Source organism: Oryx dammah, unplaced genomic scaffold, assembly GCF_014754425.2.
Source record: "Oryx dammah isolate SB20612 unplaced genomic scaffold, SCBI_Odam_1.1 HiC_scaffold_12, whole genome shotgun sequence".
Taxonomy (NCBI): domain Eukaryota; kingdom Metazoa; phylum Chordata; class Mammalia; order Artiodactyla; family Bovidae; genus Oryx; species Oryx dammah.
Window position 1 is genome coordinate 71,080,156 of NW_024070196.1, and position 16,613 is coordinate 71,096,768.

Consider the following 16,613-nt stretch of genomic DNA (forward strand, 5'->3'; position numbering starts at 1 on the left):
GGGAGGGCGGGGCCTGGGGGAGGAGCCCGGGAGGGCGGGGCCTGGAGGAAGATGTCTGGGAGGGCGGAGCCTGGGGGAGGAGCCCGGGAGGGCGGGGCCTGGAGGGAGGTTTCTGGTCGGGAGCAGCCTGCAGGGAAGCTGGGCACCTCCCCCTACCCAGGTGGGGCCCTTACCTGTGTGGTACTGGCTGTGGCACTTGTACAGCTTCACCAGCACGGGGGACGGGACCACCAGGAAGTCCCGCAGGGAGGGGGTCACCGAGTGCACGACCACCGGGAACCGCTCGCACAGGCGGCCCAGGCCCTGCAACGCACGGGAACTGTCAGGGGCCACAGGGGAGGCGCTCAGCCCCTCAGACACCACCATGACCGGAGTCGGGTCCTGTCCACGTGCCACCAGGCGTAGTGACAGGTCAGGGCAGTGGGGACTCCACCTAAACGTGCGATTCACTGGTAACCTGTCCTTCACCTCCGCAAGCTACGCAGGGGAGATGGGGCTCATTGGGAACGTTACTTCTGCACAGGCAGATGGGAGTCATGGGGCCTGGGATGGGTCAGAGCCTTGACAAGGCAGGTTCCCGTCTGCCGCCTGGGAAACGCCCAGCACATGCTGGGGAGCCTCTGCAACATGGGACCCGGCTGCGCCTGGACCCTGCTCGCACAAAGCCCGCTAGCCGTCCGCAGCAGGCTCAAGTTCCTAGACACAGCAGCTCATATCCGGCTGCTCGTGCAGGCCTCAGCCTGGACGCTGTGAGAAGGTCTTGGGGACGGGAGTCCACCCCTTCCCGGAGCCAGCGACGGACCTGCAGACAGCAGATGAGCAACGGCAGGTGTGCAATGATGACCTTGCTGGAAGTCTTGGACTGCAGCTTCTCAGACAGCTTGGCGCACAGATTCTCTGCACCTGAGTTCAGGACACGGGCGAGTATAGATCCTCAGCAGATGACGCGGCCACAGGTGCCTCCACCAAGCGCCGCACCCAGGTCGCGACAGAACCCGAACCCAGGGCTCTGGGCAACTCCACCTCAGGGTCTGGACGGCTCCCTGCTCCTGTCCTGCCTCCGGGACCACTTCATCCCTCGTGCCCACTCTGCCCCCTGACTCAGGCCCTGCCACACCTCCTGGGCCAGGCTCCGCCCAACTCAGGCCCCACCCTCCTCGGGTAGACCCCGCCCCCTCCATCCCCACGGAAGGGAGGCATTGGCGGGGGAACCCACCCTGTTCGTCCTTCACTGCCCAGACCATGAGGTCCACGCAGGCGGCGCTGGCCTGGCAGCGCAGCTTGAGGGGGCTGAGCTCGCTGTGGGCCCGGTCGGCATCGTGCAGGGTCTTCTGGAGCTCCCCCTGGCTGCTGTTGAACTGCTCCAGCACGAAGTCATGTACCTCCTTCACAAAGGAGGTGGGCAGGTCTGCGGGGGAGAGCACACGCGCTCAGGCCCGCCCCTCAGACAGACCCCGGGAGAGAGCGCTGCTGCGGCCCCGCGCTTCTAGGGAGGCCCACCAGGCGAACCTGGACGGGCACGCACGCCCGCCCTGCACGCGGGCCACCCGGCAGTCAGGAAAGTCATCCCCAGAGGAGGGAGTCATGCTGTGTCCCAAGCTGTCAAAACGGTGGACGCTGAACACGCGAGACACAACGGGGAACACCATCTCCAGAACCGCCTCATTAACAGGAAGCGCTCCAGTGACCTGAGTTGACTCATACGCAGAGCACATCACGAGATATGCTGGGCTGGAGTCAAGACTGCCAAGAGAAGTACCAATCACCTCAGATATGACACCACCTTTATGGCAGAAAGTGAAGAAGAACTAAAGAGCCTCCTGATGAAAGTGAAAGAGGACAGTGAAAAAGTTCGCCAGAAGTGCAACATTCAAAAGACTAAGATCACGGCATCCGGTCCCATCACTTCATGGCAAATAGATGGGAAACAGTGGAAAGAGTGGCTGACTTTATTTTTTGGGGCTCCAAAATCACTGCAGATGGTGACTGCAGCCATGAAATTCAAAGACCCTTACTCCTTGGAAGGAAAGTTATGACCAAACTAGACAGCATATTAAAAAGCAGACATTACTTTGCCAACAAAAGTCCGTCTAGTCAAGGCTATGGTTTTTCCAGTAGTCATATATGGATGTGAGAGTTGGACTGTGAAGAAGGCTGAGCCCCGAAGAATTGATGCTTTCGAACTGTGGTGTTGGAGAAGACTCTTGAGAGTCCCTTAGACTGCAAGGAGAGCCAACCAGTCCATCCTAAAACAGATCAGTCCTGGGTGTTCATTGGAAGGACTGCTGTTGAAGCTGAAACTCCAATACTCTGGCCACCTGATGTGAAGAGGGGACTCACTGGAAAAGACCCTGATGCTGGGAAAGATTGAGGGCAGGAGGAGACCGGGACGACAGAGGATGAGATGGTTGGATGGCATCACCAACTGAATGAACATGGGTTTGGGTGAAGTCCGGGAGCTGGTGATGGACAGGGAGGCCTGGTGTGCTGCGGTTCATGGGGTCACAAAGAGTTGGACACGACTGAGCGACTGAACTGAACTCCAGTGATACTTCCTGAAAAGGGGTCATTTATCGTATGTGGGAACCCGGACTTGGCCAAGGAAGGACCCTTGCACGGCAGGCACCTGAAGGCCGCAGCCTGACCGAGCTGTACATCCTCGGGGCCTGGACGGTAAGGAGGCCCCAGAGGCAGCACAGACACAAGCAGACGGGCCGTGGCGGTTGGCAACTGGCTGGGGAGGCCGCGGGCTCCAGGTGCCCATTGCCCTCCACAGCCTAACCTGTGCTGGGGCCCCTACGAGGCTTGGTTCCCAGGAGCACTGGGGGTCAGGTGAAGAAACGGCTAAGGAAAGCAGAGACGCCCGCTGGACACCACGTGGTCGTCAAGACCGTGGTCACAAAGTGCATTCAGCACCGAGAAGAGCAGAGGAGACCGTCTTTCACGCGAGGACGGCGAGGCCACGCTCCCAGCGGCTGCCCCGGGTCGGGACGCGGCGGCACGGCCCTCACCTCTCATGTAATACAGGGTGTCTCGCAGCATCCTGAGCACAGCCACGCACAGGGGGTCGCTGAAGGCGCCATAGTAGAGGTCGGCACTGGGGTTGGCCTGCAGGCAGGGGCATGGGTGTGACCCACACAGCCTGTCGCTGGGGTCCCCTCCTGCTCCCTCCTTCACTGATGCCACCCAGAGATGCGAAAGGGGACTGGCCCAGCATTGCCAGGGTTCTGGGCAGTGACACCTCCTGACTGTGTCAGCGGCTGTGGGCCATGGTCCCGCACAGGCTGAGGACGGGAGGCGGCCGGGCATACACCACACGCCCACCAGCGAGGCCCGCAGTGCTGCACCCATGAGGGGCGTGCCCCAGAGTGGCACCTCGGGCAAGGACCGTGCAGAGCAGTAGAGCCCAGGTCGGAATTCAGCGCCCACATCAGCCGTCAGTCCCTCCGAGCCTGCCTCACACCTGGGCGGCAGGCACACTGGCCACTGCTCAGTGGTCAGGACAGGGCACTGCCAGGGGACCTGGGCAGGAGGCCCTCAGAGGACACACCTCCATCACACCCGTGACCACTGCGTCCAGAGACTTGAGGACAGGCTCCTCCACGATCTTCTTCACCTGCGAGGGGAAGGAGGCCTGGTGAGCCCCCGGCAGCCACCATGGGAGATGGAGGGGCAGAGCCTGCCCAGGATGAAACCACATCACCACCTCCCGCTGAAAAACGGGGCAGAAGCGAGAGGCCAGCAGCGCACGTGTCACCCGGCGCCCACGCCCCTCCCCCGCCAAACGCCCCGCACCCTCCAGCACCTGGGGCCTATCCTACGCTGGATGGGGCGGAGAGCAAGCAGCAAAGGAGCCGCTCCCTCGGAACCGGGGACACGAGGCTTCCACGGCCAGAGGCGGAAGCACCCAGGCTCCAGGCCAGACTGACCTTCCGCCTAAAGCCCCCTCTCGTGTGGGGGCTCGTGGCCGTCTCCCCACACGGCTGCTGCAGGGGTGAGACGGGACCGTGCCACGCGGACCCCGAGGACGTGTGCCTCCTCTTTAATCGGACACCCGGCGCCCCGCGCTGCGGCCGCCACAGCCTCCCTGGTGTCTGCCTGCCCGCCCCTCGCTCCGCTCACCAGGTTTAAGAGCTCCCGGAGCATCTCGAGGGGAATGCTGAACTCCTTGTAGGTGACGCCGTTGAAGAGAGGAGAGACGGAGAAGCTGGAGCTGACGGCAGAGAAGTAGTAGTCGGATTCCCGGGCGCTCCCGTCGGATGAGTGAGAGGCTGACAGGGCAGAAGCAACAGTGGGTCTCAGAACACGCGACCAGACGTGCTCGCAACACCCACCGAAGGCATCAGCCGCACTTATGCTGACGCTCCAATTCCTTCCTTCCCTTAAGAAACAGAGGCTGGCACGATCCAGCAATCTCACTCCTGGGCATATGTCCGAATTATGAATTGAAATGATGCGCGCGCCCCTGGGTCCACATGAGCACTGTTCACAACAGCCAGGACACAGAGCAACCCAAGTGTCCGATGGCAGATAAAGAAGGACGTGCTGCAAACGCACAGTGGGATACTGCTCGGCCGCACAAAGGACGGAATAATGCCGCCCGCAGCAACAGGCGTGGATCTAGGGATTCTCAGAGTAAGGGAACCAAGTCAAAGGTGCCACAGGACACCACTTATATGTGGAATTTTACAAAGGTGAAGATGTGGGAGCAGAGAGTGGTGGTGACCAGGGCGGGAGGCGGGGAGGCGGCAGCTCTGTGGGCCAAGTGTGGGGGGCCCCAGCCCCACTGCACTGGGCGCTGCAGAGGCACTGAGGGGGGTCTCCGTGCTCCTGCATGCAGAGACCCACGGCTCACAGCTCGGCCAGGGTCGCAGCCTCAGCACAGTGCCGTGCAGCAGACCATTGGGTCCTTCCCTTGAAGGACAAGCCAGTTCACTGTAAAAAATAATGCCAGTCACACAGGCAGGCCAGCAACCTGTGACCAGAGGGCGCCTCCTGGACACACAGCACAATGTGAGGAGGAAGCCCCGCGTGGCGGAGGCAGCGAGGAGGGCAGACATGCAAACAGGAGGCGGGCGCTCCAGTGGCCAAGAGGCTTGGATCTGACATTTACGCAGCGAGGTCACCGAGAGCTTTTAAGCAGGAAAAGAAATGATCAGCTTTGTGCTTTTAAGAAATACTTAAATATAAATTCTTGTGGTGCCTGGGAGAGGGCCTGGACCATCAGGGAGTGGGGAGCGTGTGAGCAAGGGCAGGGGGTCTCCCTCAGGCCTGGCACCAGCCACAATGGGGATGGCCCTGAGTTCAGGCTCCCAGCCCAAGGGCCCTCAGGGTGTGACGGCGGTAGGGTTATGCCAGGATTACGCACATCCTGGCCTTCGGGTGTGCACACTCGGCCTCTCACAGCCCGGAGACAGTGTACCCGTGCTGTCCACACTTACCTGGCTCAGTCACACCTCTGCTTTTTAAAAACAACTCCCCAGGCATCTCAGATGCCCTTGAGAAAGGGTCTCGAGCAAGCGCCGCCTGGCAGAGGAGCGCGGGGCTCCAGGGCGTGCGCCCCCGTGGCCCACCCGACCCTGCCTCAGTCCCCGGAGGCGAAGCCACAGGCTGCCTAACGTGGGTCTGACGGTACAGGCTGGCAGACGACCACATTCGGTAAATGACCCGAGAGTCCTTTGTGGACAGCAAGTCCCACAGAAAGCGCTACTACAGACAAGCTTTCACTCACTCTCATTACTACACGCCTTAATGTCACCCCGGTCCTTAAGGCCTTGAAACGAAACAAGAGCAGGACCGGCCGTCACCACTGTCGCCTGAAAACGGGCACTCCCACGGTTAACACACTGAGACTCAGACGGCCGGCGCCGGGGGTCCTATGTATCCCTCTCAACACTTGTCTCCACGCTGGAAACACTTTCAGATTCAAGTGTAGGAAGTTTAATCGGGAACAGAAAACGGGTGCCCTGTCAGCCTGGCGCTGAGCTGCATGCCACTCGCACACCGCGGGGGGGCCTGGGGCCTGGGCCCTGTCCCCGCTTGGCCAGCGAGCTCTGCGGAAGGGCGAGGCCCACCTTCGAGGCAGTGAAAGGCAGATCCTCCGGGGGGGGTGGGTGGGGGCGCCCCACGCTCAGGGCTGACCTGAAACAGACCAGAAAGGCAGTCAGACCTCGGGCAGACGGGCTTCCGACCGCCGCCTCGCTCAGCCGTCCTCCCTGAAAGCCCCGCACTGCGGCTCTCTGCTGCAATTCTGCGAGCACTGGGTCTTGCCACACCTCTGTGCCTGCTGACTGAGCCAGGTTCCTGTTGTTCCCTGGCTTTCTCCACGAGCCAGTCACACATTTCCTAGGGGCGCCGTCTCCTGCTCAGAACAGAGCTGTACCCAACGGCTAGGAAACAAGAGCCTCGCGCCCAGAGATGACTCACGTGTAGATCTCAGAAAGGACGTGGCAGCCGCAACCCTGCAGAGAACTCCCGCAAGAGCCTCTGAGTCCCCTCAGACCACGGCAGGGCCCTCGCAAGCCCCAGGCCCCGGCTGTCCGGGAGCGCGGCCCACCTGCGCAACGCTGGACGCGCTGCTGGCCTTCCTCTTCAGGCTGCCCTCCTGGCACACGGTGAGCAGGCTGCTGGGGAGGATGGAGCGGAAGTCGTTGAAGGACCGCCTGCGCACGCCTTCCAGCTCCTCAGGGACGCGGGGGGAGTGCAGGGGCGCTCTGGGGAAGAGCCTGGACAGGAGCGACTCCTCCGAGCTGCTGTGCCGCCCGAAGGCGCGCATGATCCCCAGCAGGCACGGGACCGCGTGCTTGCACAGGTACTCTGGAAGACAAGGGAGACCGTGGCGGCACCCGGGGGCTCTGGGGCCCCACCTCGCCACCCCTCGACTGCAAATCCAAGGGCCCGAACAGCCTGGCAGCAGCGCCCAGCCCAGCGCTGACCTTCCCAACCCGCCCACAGCCCAGCAGCAGGCGCGGCCCGTGGCGGGGTATCTGAGCACCCTCAGCTCTCGGCAGCCCTCAGCCATGCCACCCGACGGGCTTCCGCCCAGGCCAGCACCAGCGTAGCCAGTCCTGCTGGGAGCAAGTAGACAGCTTCCCACCAGAGGGAAAAGGACCTCCAAATAGGCCACAGGGGAGGAAACTGAGCCGCCGGAGGGTGAGGGAGGGGCCCAGCACTCAGGCAGGACAGCTGTGCTCACGACCCGCCCCCAGCGCCCCCCTTCCCCACACTCCGCCTCTCGGGCCGCGAGCAACCAAGGTAACCACAGGCGCACTGGTCTCAAAGGAGAGGAACTCTGAAGACTAGGAAATGCCAGGGAAAGGATAGCCACAATGTCATTAAAGAAAGAAGCCATACCTTTCTCTTGAATCTCCAGGGCCTGGCACATCCCCAGAAGCACGTGGAGAACCTGCAGCAGCGCCTCTAATATCTGCAAGAGCCGAGGAGACAGGACACAGACTCATCCAGAAACCCGGGGTGATGCCACAGTCAACTCAGAACCAGAGGCAGCGTGGGACGGCCTCGCGTCCAACCTCGCACACGACCGAGCCCCCCGCACAGGCGCTCTGCAGAGGCGGGCGGCACCTTCAGGAACACGGCCCGCTTCTCGGCCAGTCCAGAGGGGCCCTGGCTGCCCTCATGGCTCAGCACCCTTGGTTCTTTCAGTCCATTCCTACGATTCACAGCCTTGCTGATGGCCAGCCTGACTCCACTGGAGTCCAGAGTGTCGGCAATGGCCTCCCACTGCTACGCCAGGGGAGCCGGGGCCGCCCCGGGCTATCGCCAGGCTCAGCCGGACTCCGGACGTCCGGGGATGGGACACTGGCCCTCCAGCACCTCCATGCTGCCGCCGGATGGGCTCACAGAGGCGAGCTCTGTCAGCCTCTCCATACCTGCTGCCCCAGGCTGTGTCCCTCCGCCGAGGGGCCAGTCTCTTTGGCCTCTCACGGAGCCCCACAAAAAAGCCCGGGGCGCAGGCTGAGTCCGTCGGGCGGGTCCTCAGTGCCCAGGCTGGCAGTGTCCACACTGTGTGGCCCAGGTCTCCACCCCTGGCTGGTCCTCGAGCCCTGCCCTCGGCCACACTGCTGACCCAGGGGGCCAGCAGTGGGTGCTCCAGGCTCAGAACCGAGCGCCAAATGGAGCCCCTCTCAGCCCCTCACTGCCCACCACTGCAGGGAAGGGATCCAGACAGAGGACGAAGCTGGTCTGAGGCAATGGGGCCACAGCTCCGTTCTGTCTAATGACACGGAAGCCGTGAGGATGTGAAAAGCAACGCTTTGTCCGTTTCATGTATTAAAGTTATACCACCGTCTTCTGTGATGCCTCTCTATTTCAGTGGGTGTTACTGATAAAAAAGCCCTGTTAACGTTTTAAATAACAACATGTGATTGTACTCTATTTCATTACCTGTTAAGCCAATCCACAATAAAGAACCTCAACTAAGAAAGAAGGGTGGAGACCAAAGTAATGACAGAAACAGGGACAAACGAAGTCACAGCAATAGTAAGGAAAGAGATTTTAAAAATTAAAAGACACGGCGCTGAAGAGCGGCAGCCAGCCGGGAGCACGGGCACACAGGCACGGGGAGGCCGCCTCTGCCAGTAACAGAGCTGCTTAAGACGAAGCTTGTCACCACCCTATTCCTCTTTAGAAGGAGAGAGTATGAAATACACTGAAGCAGCGTTTTCACCAAAACAGACTAAAAGAAAAACAACTCGGGCACTTGAAGGAACACACGGCCCCACTTCCTAGAAAGAAGGGCTTCTGTTGTAAGAGCCCCTTTGATCCCCAGCGTGGAGGCAGCCGGGAAAGCAGGCCGACCCGGACCCGGGGGGTCGGCGGGGGCAGCCCTGCAAACGGAGCTCCGTGGTGCTCAGCGGCGTCGTCCACTGCGCGCCGTGCGCCAGCACCAGCAGCCCAAAGACCTTCTGCCCGTCCCGCCATCGCCGTGGGGCTCTGCGCACAAGCACAGCGCGGAGCGGCACTCACCTCACCCCTGAGGGAAGGGTCCCTGTAAGCCACGTCGGACAGCAGGGTGGCCAGGCAGAAGCTGAAGCTCTCGGCCACCGGGAGGGCACCTGGAGGCAGAGAGACAGGAGTTGGACCCGCACCCTGCCTGGCTGCTCCCCCTCACACGCTGTCAAGGACCCGCTCCCTGCGGAGGCCGCTCTCAACAGGGTAGGGGCCCAGCATGTTTCCTGAGGAACACCCCTGCCTTCCTCGCAACAAAATGTTTCAGTTCAAGAAACTATGATGCGTCCTGAGCCCATTTACAGTCTGAGATCACGGTGCCTTTTACCACAACACCCTCCATGGTTTACTTCCCACCTCCATGAAGCTGGGGACTCAGTCCTGAGTGTGTGGGAGACACACCTCGTGGAGGCTGATTTTCCAGTGCCGACCACTATCACTTGAAACTGAGTGAACGTCTAATTCTCTCTTCTTCTGATGGAGGGAGAAATCTAAGACGCTGAGAGGACCATCCAGAGGCGCACTCCGCTCCTCACAGGTGCTCAGGCCCTTCCCCGACTGAGCCTGCCAGGAGGGAGCTTCTCAGGAGCAGGCCTCGGGGCAGGAAAGGAGCTCTGCACCCAGAGGCCCGAAAGAGAAGCGGCAGTTCTGTCAAGGGCACTGAGGGACGGCCAGGCCTGCCGCCGTGGAGACCAGGTCCCTACTAAACACGTAACCTGTCCTGGACGCTGAGCACTGACTCAAGAACACACACACACACACACATACACGACAGTCACCGCCACGTGTCTACTCAGGACACACACACACACACAACAGCCACCCACCACGTGTCTACTCAGGACACACACACAGACACACACACACACACGATAGCCACCGCCACGTGTCTACTTTTCCACATGAGATCCAGAGACACAGCTCTAGGTCCTCCTCAAGCACGAGTGGCCGGAACCCTCAGGAGGGCTTATTGGAGCGGTCTGTCTGCTCCCTGGCCAGAGTCCTAACTCGGCAGGTCCAACGCAGGGGCTGAGGCTCTGCCTCCCAACAAGCCCCCGGAGCTGAAGCTGCTGGTCCAGGGACGGCCCCGAGGAGCTGCCGCTCTGGACACATCAAAGGTGAGCGACACTGCCGGAACAGAAACTCGGAGGCTGAGGTGTCAACCAGTAACCAGGTACTCATACAACTCCAGCGATCTTTAGTAATGCTCAAAATTTCACGAGAGTGAGTCCACATGTACAGAAGTGAAGTTCGTTTTGAAATAAAGTAGGATCAACATTTTCTAGGACTCTGCTTCTCTCCAGATTAGACAGCACCGGTGCACACAGGCGTCTCACTGTCTACGACGCTCTCTCACCAGATTCCACATATCTACACAATCTAGACTGTCAGCTTTAGGCCGACACCAGCCACCAGCAACGGAGAAAATCCAGAGGGCAGGAGGAGCCCGGGCAGACCCACACCGGCGGTGCCTGAGGACAGCATGGGGCCAGCAGGTGGGCCCACCCAACAAATGCAGGCCCTGCCACCGAGAGGGCAGACGGGGCCGTCTTGCAGGCATCAAGCCCCAGTGAGGTCTGAAGGTGGGGGCCTCAGGCCTCAGAGAGAGGTTACAAAGAAACTTCAGTCTGAAAGTTCATGAACTCTGAAATGCTGGAGATCTTCCAAGCTGACTTTAGCGTCTTGGAAAATCCGTTCACAAGACCACGAGCGTTATAAGCATTTACACAACGCCTGGCATGTCGTGGGGCTGTGTAAATATTTCAGGAGGGACGGGAGGAAGGAGGCAAGCAGGGAGGAAGGGAGGGGAGGGCGGTGGAAGGAAGAGGGGAGATTATCTCACTTTCTCTGTCTTTGAAGAGACTTCAGAACCAAATACCAGCTAGACAAGAGTCACACAGATTTAGTCCATGTCTACAGATGCAAAAGGCAATGGAAACGCAGCAACACTGACGAAGCGACGTGACTGCTGAGAGAGGGCACTGCGGTCCAGCCCTCGTTCCAGAGCAGCTGCCAGGCCTCTGGAGAACTGATCTGACTGCAGGGTGACAAATCAGCTGGGGGACAGCTGCCCAGGGGGACATGACCAGAGGTTCCCGAGGGTCCCAGTGGTCCCACTCAGGCCGCCCTGCGTGGGGCTCTGGGGCACGTGGGGGCCTGTGGCCTGCGGCGCTGCAGGCGGGCCGCTGTCCCCCAGCGGGAGCAGAACTGGCTGCAGGCACCTAGCTGCTGCACCAGGACTACACCCTCGATCTCACAGACAGGGAGCACACGGTCGCTTCCCGTACTCCGGGGAACGCTAAGCCAAATTACCTCTGCCCTTCCGAGCCGTGCTCTCTTCTACCCAATACACTTTCGGAAGACCTTTAAGAAGCCGAAGAAGGTAAGGAACCACAGAGTCTTTGTGCTTGAATAAAAAAACAAAAAAGGTTACATTTAATTAAACACATGGCTTTTGAGCACAGGCTGAGCCCAGAGCCAAGCACGCCCACAGCCTCCATGTCTCAGAGCAGGGTGTGCGCATGGCAGCCCACAGGCGGGCCGGCGCCTGCCCCTGCTGCCCTGGGTCCAGCCAGCTCTGGCGCCCGGCAGAAGGCTCGTATGCGCTCGCCCGGGGCGGCTCCCTGACGGGTGCTCAGAGCCCCCAGCCCCGCAGCTGGGCCTCAGGGCCAGACGCTCCGGGAGAGAGAGGCCTCCGGACGCCGGGCTGCCGCGGCTGCTCTCAGCCTCCCTCCTCCCCCGAACGCGCTCCCACTCGCTTCCTTCTGCTCCTCTCTAAAGGGGCATGAGACGCCAACCAGCAGGAGCCAGCGGAAAAATCACTTGGAGGGAGTCAGCTCATAACCTCCCCCCAGGGGCTTGCTCGGTGGTCTCCCGCTGAAGGACCAGACAAGCGTAATTCCCAACAAGGGGACACCATCAGATGTCCTGAGATGCTGAGAAAACGGTGGTTTAGAAAACATGATTGCAAACTCTGCCAAGGGTTTTTAAAACCACCTTTAAAAGGCACATTAACACACGCTCTAAAATTTAATTCATATCCATCGTAGTTTGAAAAAAAGACACCACGATTATCTCAGAGTGCTGTCCTTTGGAAAGGGAAAATAACAGCTCCTCTGCATCTGACTCGGCAGCGTTCTGCTGAGGCGAAACCCAAGCAGCCCTCCCAGAGCACCAGCTCACCCCACTGAGACCACAGCACACCCCCCTGAGGACACGGCCCTGAAGGAGTCAAGTTCCTGCCCGTTCAGCTACCCCAGCCTCCAGCTCTGACCCAGCTGAATGCAGCGGGTGCAAACTTCAACCCTAGCTGCACCGTCTTCTGCACTCAGAAACACTTCACTTCGCAAAGGCTTACCTGTAGGTCAGATTCAATGAGAAAGATGCCCAACGCAATCACCGCGTCCCTCCGCCTCTCGTCCAGCTGGAAGATCCCATGGAAATCTACTGGGCACATACAAAGCAGCTTTTCGACCTAGAAAAGGAGACAAAAAACCATGGGTTAAAAATACATAAACCCACATTGAGAATGGGCCAGGACTGAAAAGCCCACTCAGTCTATACAACTAACAGATCATTTTTCCCCAAGCTAAAGATGATAGCAAGCACACCTCCAGCCTCTGAAGTGACGGTACACACGCCCTTTGAGGACCCCGGGCCGAGAGCCGAGTGGCCGTGCCTGCAGCAGTAACGCACAATGGCTGGGGTCTGCCGCTTGGTGTCGGGGCAGCCTGGGTCCCCGCTGCCCAGTGGCGCCCGTGAGCAGTGGCAAAAGCCGCAGACACCCACCTCCACTTAAGGCTCTCTACACTCCCTGCGTGTGTGCACAGCACTTGGGACGGGGTGGGCACTCAGCAGGCACTCAGTAAACAGTATCCACCGCTACTGCACGTGCCCTGACGGCAAGTGGAGGGCGGTGGGTGGACAGTCAGCAATTAACGGAACAGATGAAAACATTGGATGGCTGTCAGAACAAACCAGCAGGGTAGGCCACCAAAGAACCGAAAATCGGGGTTCAGCATGAAAAGGAAAATCAGTTCAGTTGCTCAGTTGTGTCTCTTTGCGACCCCATGAATCGCAGCACGCCAGGCCTCCCTGTCCATCACCATCTCCCAGAGTTCACTCAGACTCATGTCCATCGAGTCCGTGATGCCATCCAGCCATCTCACCCTCTGTCGTCCCCTTCTCCTACTGGCCTCAATCCCTCCCAGCATCAGGGTCTTTTTCAATGAGTCAACTCTTCACATGGAGTCGCCAAAGTACTGGAGTTTCAGCCTTAGCATCATTCCTTCCAATGAACACCCAGGACTGATCTCCTTCAGAATGGACTGGTTGGATCTCCTTGCAGTCCAAGGGACTCTCAAGAGTCTTCTCCAACACCACAGGTCAAAAGCATCAATTCTTCGGCGCTCAGCTTTCTTCACAGTCCAGCTCTCACATCCATACTTGACCACTGGAAAAACCATAGCCTTGACTAGATGGACCTTTGTTGGCAAAGTAACGTCTCTGCTTTTGAATATGCTATCTAGGTTGGTCATAACTTTCCTTCCAAGGAGTAGTAAGCGTCTTTGAATTTCATGGCTGCAGTCACCATCTGCAGTGATTCTGGAGCCCCTCAAAATAAAGTCAGCCACTGTTTCCACATCTATTTCCCATGAAGTGATGGGACCGGATGCCATGATCTTCGTTTTCTGAATGTTGAGCTTGAAGCCAACTTTATCACTCTCCTCTTTCACTTTCACCAAGAGGTTTTTTAGTTCCTCTTCACTCTCTGCCATAAGGGTGGTGTCATCTGCACATCTGAGGTGATTGATGTTTCTCCCGGCAATCTTGACTCCAGCCTGTGCTTTTCCAGCCCAGTGTTTCTCGTGATGTCCTCTGCATAGAAGATAAATAAGCAGGGTGACAGTATTGGTGATGCCAATCCTGAAAATCTCCGCAGAGGACGCTCTGAAGACGCACCAGGAGGCCCTAACGTTGCGACCCATGGATGTGATGAGAAGCTCTCACTGACGTTCACAGGGTCTGGTGGGACGTTTTACAGGCAAAGGAAACTGAACCCAGTGCTTGGCGTTTGCCCTGAAAATGCACCAGTCGATTACCACTGAAGGCTTTTTACAGAAAGTAATTCTGTTGCTCCCTTAAGATTTTAAAACAGAAAATACACGAGGACAAACTGAAACTGCCAATTTCAGTTCAGTTCAGTTCAGTCGCTCAGTCGTGTCCGACTCTCTGCAACCCCATAAACCGCAGCACACCAGGCCTCCCTGTCCATCACCAACTCCCGGAGTCCACCCAAACCCATGTCCACTGAGTCGGTGATGTACCATCCAACCATCTGATCCTCTGTCATCCCCTTCTCCTCCTGCCTTCAATCTTTCCCAGTATCGGGGTCTTTTCCAATGACTCAGTTCTTTGCATCAGGTGGCCGAAGTATTAGCATCAGTCCTTCCAATGAATATTCAGGACTGACTGCCTTTAGGATGGACTGGTTGGATCTCCTTGCAAGTCCAAGGGACTCTCAAGAGTCTTCTGCAACACCACAGTTCAAAAGCATCTTCGGTGCTCAGCTTTCTTTATAGAAACTGGCAAAAATTATGTAAAATGCTCTCGCCCCGGGGTTATGTTGACAAACTGAAGAACTGAAACAGTCTAGAACACTGCAAGAGTAATCATGGTCACCCTTTGGTCAAATGTTAGGGTACATCCTATCAAACTGCTGTTATGCAGACATTTTGACCTATAAAATCAATGCTTTTGTAAAACTTAACCTAATACCACAGACATTAACAACAGCATTTTTCTAACAATACCCAACGGCACAGAAGAGTGCTCTCAACGTCCTGGAAGCCAACAGAAGGGAAGATCTGAATTACATGCATAACAAGTGCGGGAAGAAAGCGCAGCGCGGGCTTCCTCGACAGGCCGCCGGTTAGAGCTCTGCGCCTTCGCTGCCAGGGCCGGGGTTCAATCCCTGGTCCAGGACCTAAGATTCTGAAAGCTGCACGCTGGGGTCCAAAAAAAAAGTCAGTGTCAATACTTCTGAGAGACAAGCTGACCAGAGGTGTTACGTTTCTTCTTTATGCTTTTTTTAATACTTGCCATAATATGTTCTAAAGGTAAACAGTCCTTGTGTAATCAGGAAGCACATCCAGTATGTTAAAATTAAAATATACACACAAGAGGAGGAATCCACCCTGTGTGAGTTAATGCTCAGGCAGAAGAGCCCCGCCCCCGCCACGGAGGCCCAGAGCTGATGGGGCACCGTGCTGACCCGGGCCCTGCCCCACACAGCACAGCCAAGGGGGACCCTGGGGGCTGCAGGGCGGAGCGAGACTCAGGGACGCGGCGCCGCTGGCCAGGCCTCCCGACCAAACACGGAGATGGCCGCTGGTCAGCACTCCCAGGCGCCAATGTCGCTGAGCCTGAGCTGCTCAGAAGCGTGCTCCCATCCCGTCTCGTCCCTGCAGGCTTCTTGGGGGGCAGGGCAAGGGTCATGGAAGTGAGACACACGTGGACTCTGGAGTTAGACCCAGAGTCGCCCGGCGACGCGCAGAGCCTCAGCCTCCTGTCTACGCGGCATCCCGTCAGGGCCAGGCACCAAAGCACAGTCCTAGCAGGCTCACCACCTGCCCTGTGAGGGTAGGTGGGGGCAGCGCGCCTCTGACCCACTGCCCCTCTGCTCACCAGCACCACCAGAGGAGGCGCTGCGGCGCAGTGAACCCTGGACCCAGCCCCGCCCTCACTCCAGGCAGGGGACAAACCAGGTGATGGAGAGGTCGTGCAAGGGGCTGACTCTCCCTGCGGAGAGCCTCTCCTCCCCTCCTCCTCTGAGAACTTACACTGGAGAATGCCACTGGCCGAGTTTTCCTTTTTTGTGGAAAGACACATACGTTCTTTTGAAGGCTAGACTGGCGCTGTGCAAGCTTCATCACCCAGGGATCTTCCTGCGGGTCTGGGAGCCGTCCTCTGGAATGGACATGTCGAGGGGGGTGGCACCCCGCCTTCCCAGCCACCCCCGTCCCTGGAGGTGGGCAGGAGCCTCTCTGCCACGAGCTCCTTGTGCCAGAGTGAGGAAACGCCCAAGGACGTGACCCGCCCTCCCGAGTCAGGACGCCCAGGCCGAGCGCCGCAAGGCCAAGTCAGCGTGTGAGTGGGTGGGCCTCAGCTATGTAGGTCACAGCAGAGCTGCAGTCACGGCGTCCATTACACGCTGGCCAACGGAACTGTTTGCAAAGTACACAACTTCTGTCATCTGAAACCTTTGGGCATAGTCTCCTGGGGAAATACAACTCCCTGAGAACTGAACAATAAGCTGCAAGTATTAGTGGTGTCTCTTGTTGTTAAATCTGTTTTTGAATTGTCACTCTATGTCCTGCTCCCTTGGAGAACATGGGACGTAAGCCAGCATTTTCTAAGAGATTCAGAGCTGCCTTGATAGACAGCAGTGCCTGTGACGATTCTGGCAGGTTGGCAAACCAGCTCCCTCAAGCCTCAGCTTTCTCAGGAAAAAAAGAGCAAGGGGACAGATTCTTGCACTGAAATCCTGTGAGCAGAGAACTCCCACCTGCAGCGCTGAGGGCACGGCGGGACGTGGACACAGCTTCCTGCCATAAAACAGAAAAACGGGCAGACACGTGAAAGCA

At 58.5% G+C, this 16,613-nt stretch overlaps 1 protein-coding gene across 1 annotated transcript in view; it reads right to left on the bottom strand.

The window, feature by feature from the left end:
* Positions 1–15,975, bottom strand: part of PI4KA (phosphatidylinositol 4-kinase alpha) — a 50,054-nt gene extending 34,079 nt beyond the window's left edge. Inside the window, exons 1-13 of the mRNA XM_040251207.1 lie at positions 15,810–15,975; positions 12,326–12,442; positions 11,281–11,374; positions 8,986–9,074; positions 7,354–7,426; positions 6,557–6,816; positions 6,075–6,141; positions 4,123–4,271; positions 3,551–3,616; positions 3,012–3,108; positions 1,217–1,408; positions 803–903; positions 174–303 (exon numbers count right to left, since the gene is read on the bottom strand). Of these exons, the coding sequence (XP_040107141.1) occupies positions 174–303; positions 803–903; positions 1,217–1,408; positions 3,012–3,108; positions 3,551–3,616; positions 4,123–4,271; positions 6,075–6,141; positions 6,557–6,816; positions 7,354–7,426; positions 8,986–9,074; positions 11,281–11,374; positions 12,326–12,442; positions 15,810–15,899 (1,525 nt within the window). The 5' untranslated portion in view covers positions 15,900–15,975. The remainder of the gene's footprint in view (positions 1–173; positions 304–802; positions 904–1,216; positions 1,409–3,011; positions 3,109–3,550; positions 3,617–4,122; positions 4,272–6,074; positions 6,142–6,556; positions 6,817–7,353; positions 7,427–8,985; positions 9,075–11,280; positions 11,375–12,325; positions 12,443–15,809) is intronic.
* Between the last annotated feature and the right edge of the window lie 638 nt (positions 15,976–16,613).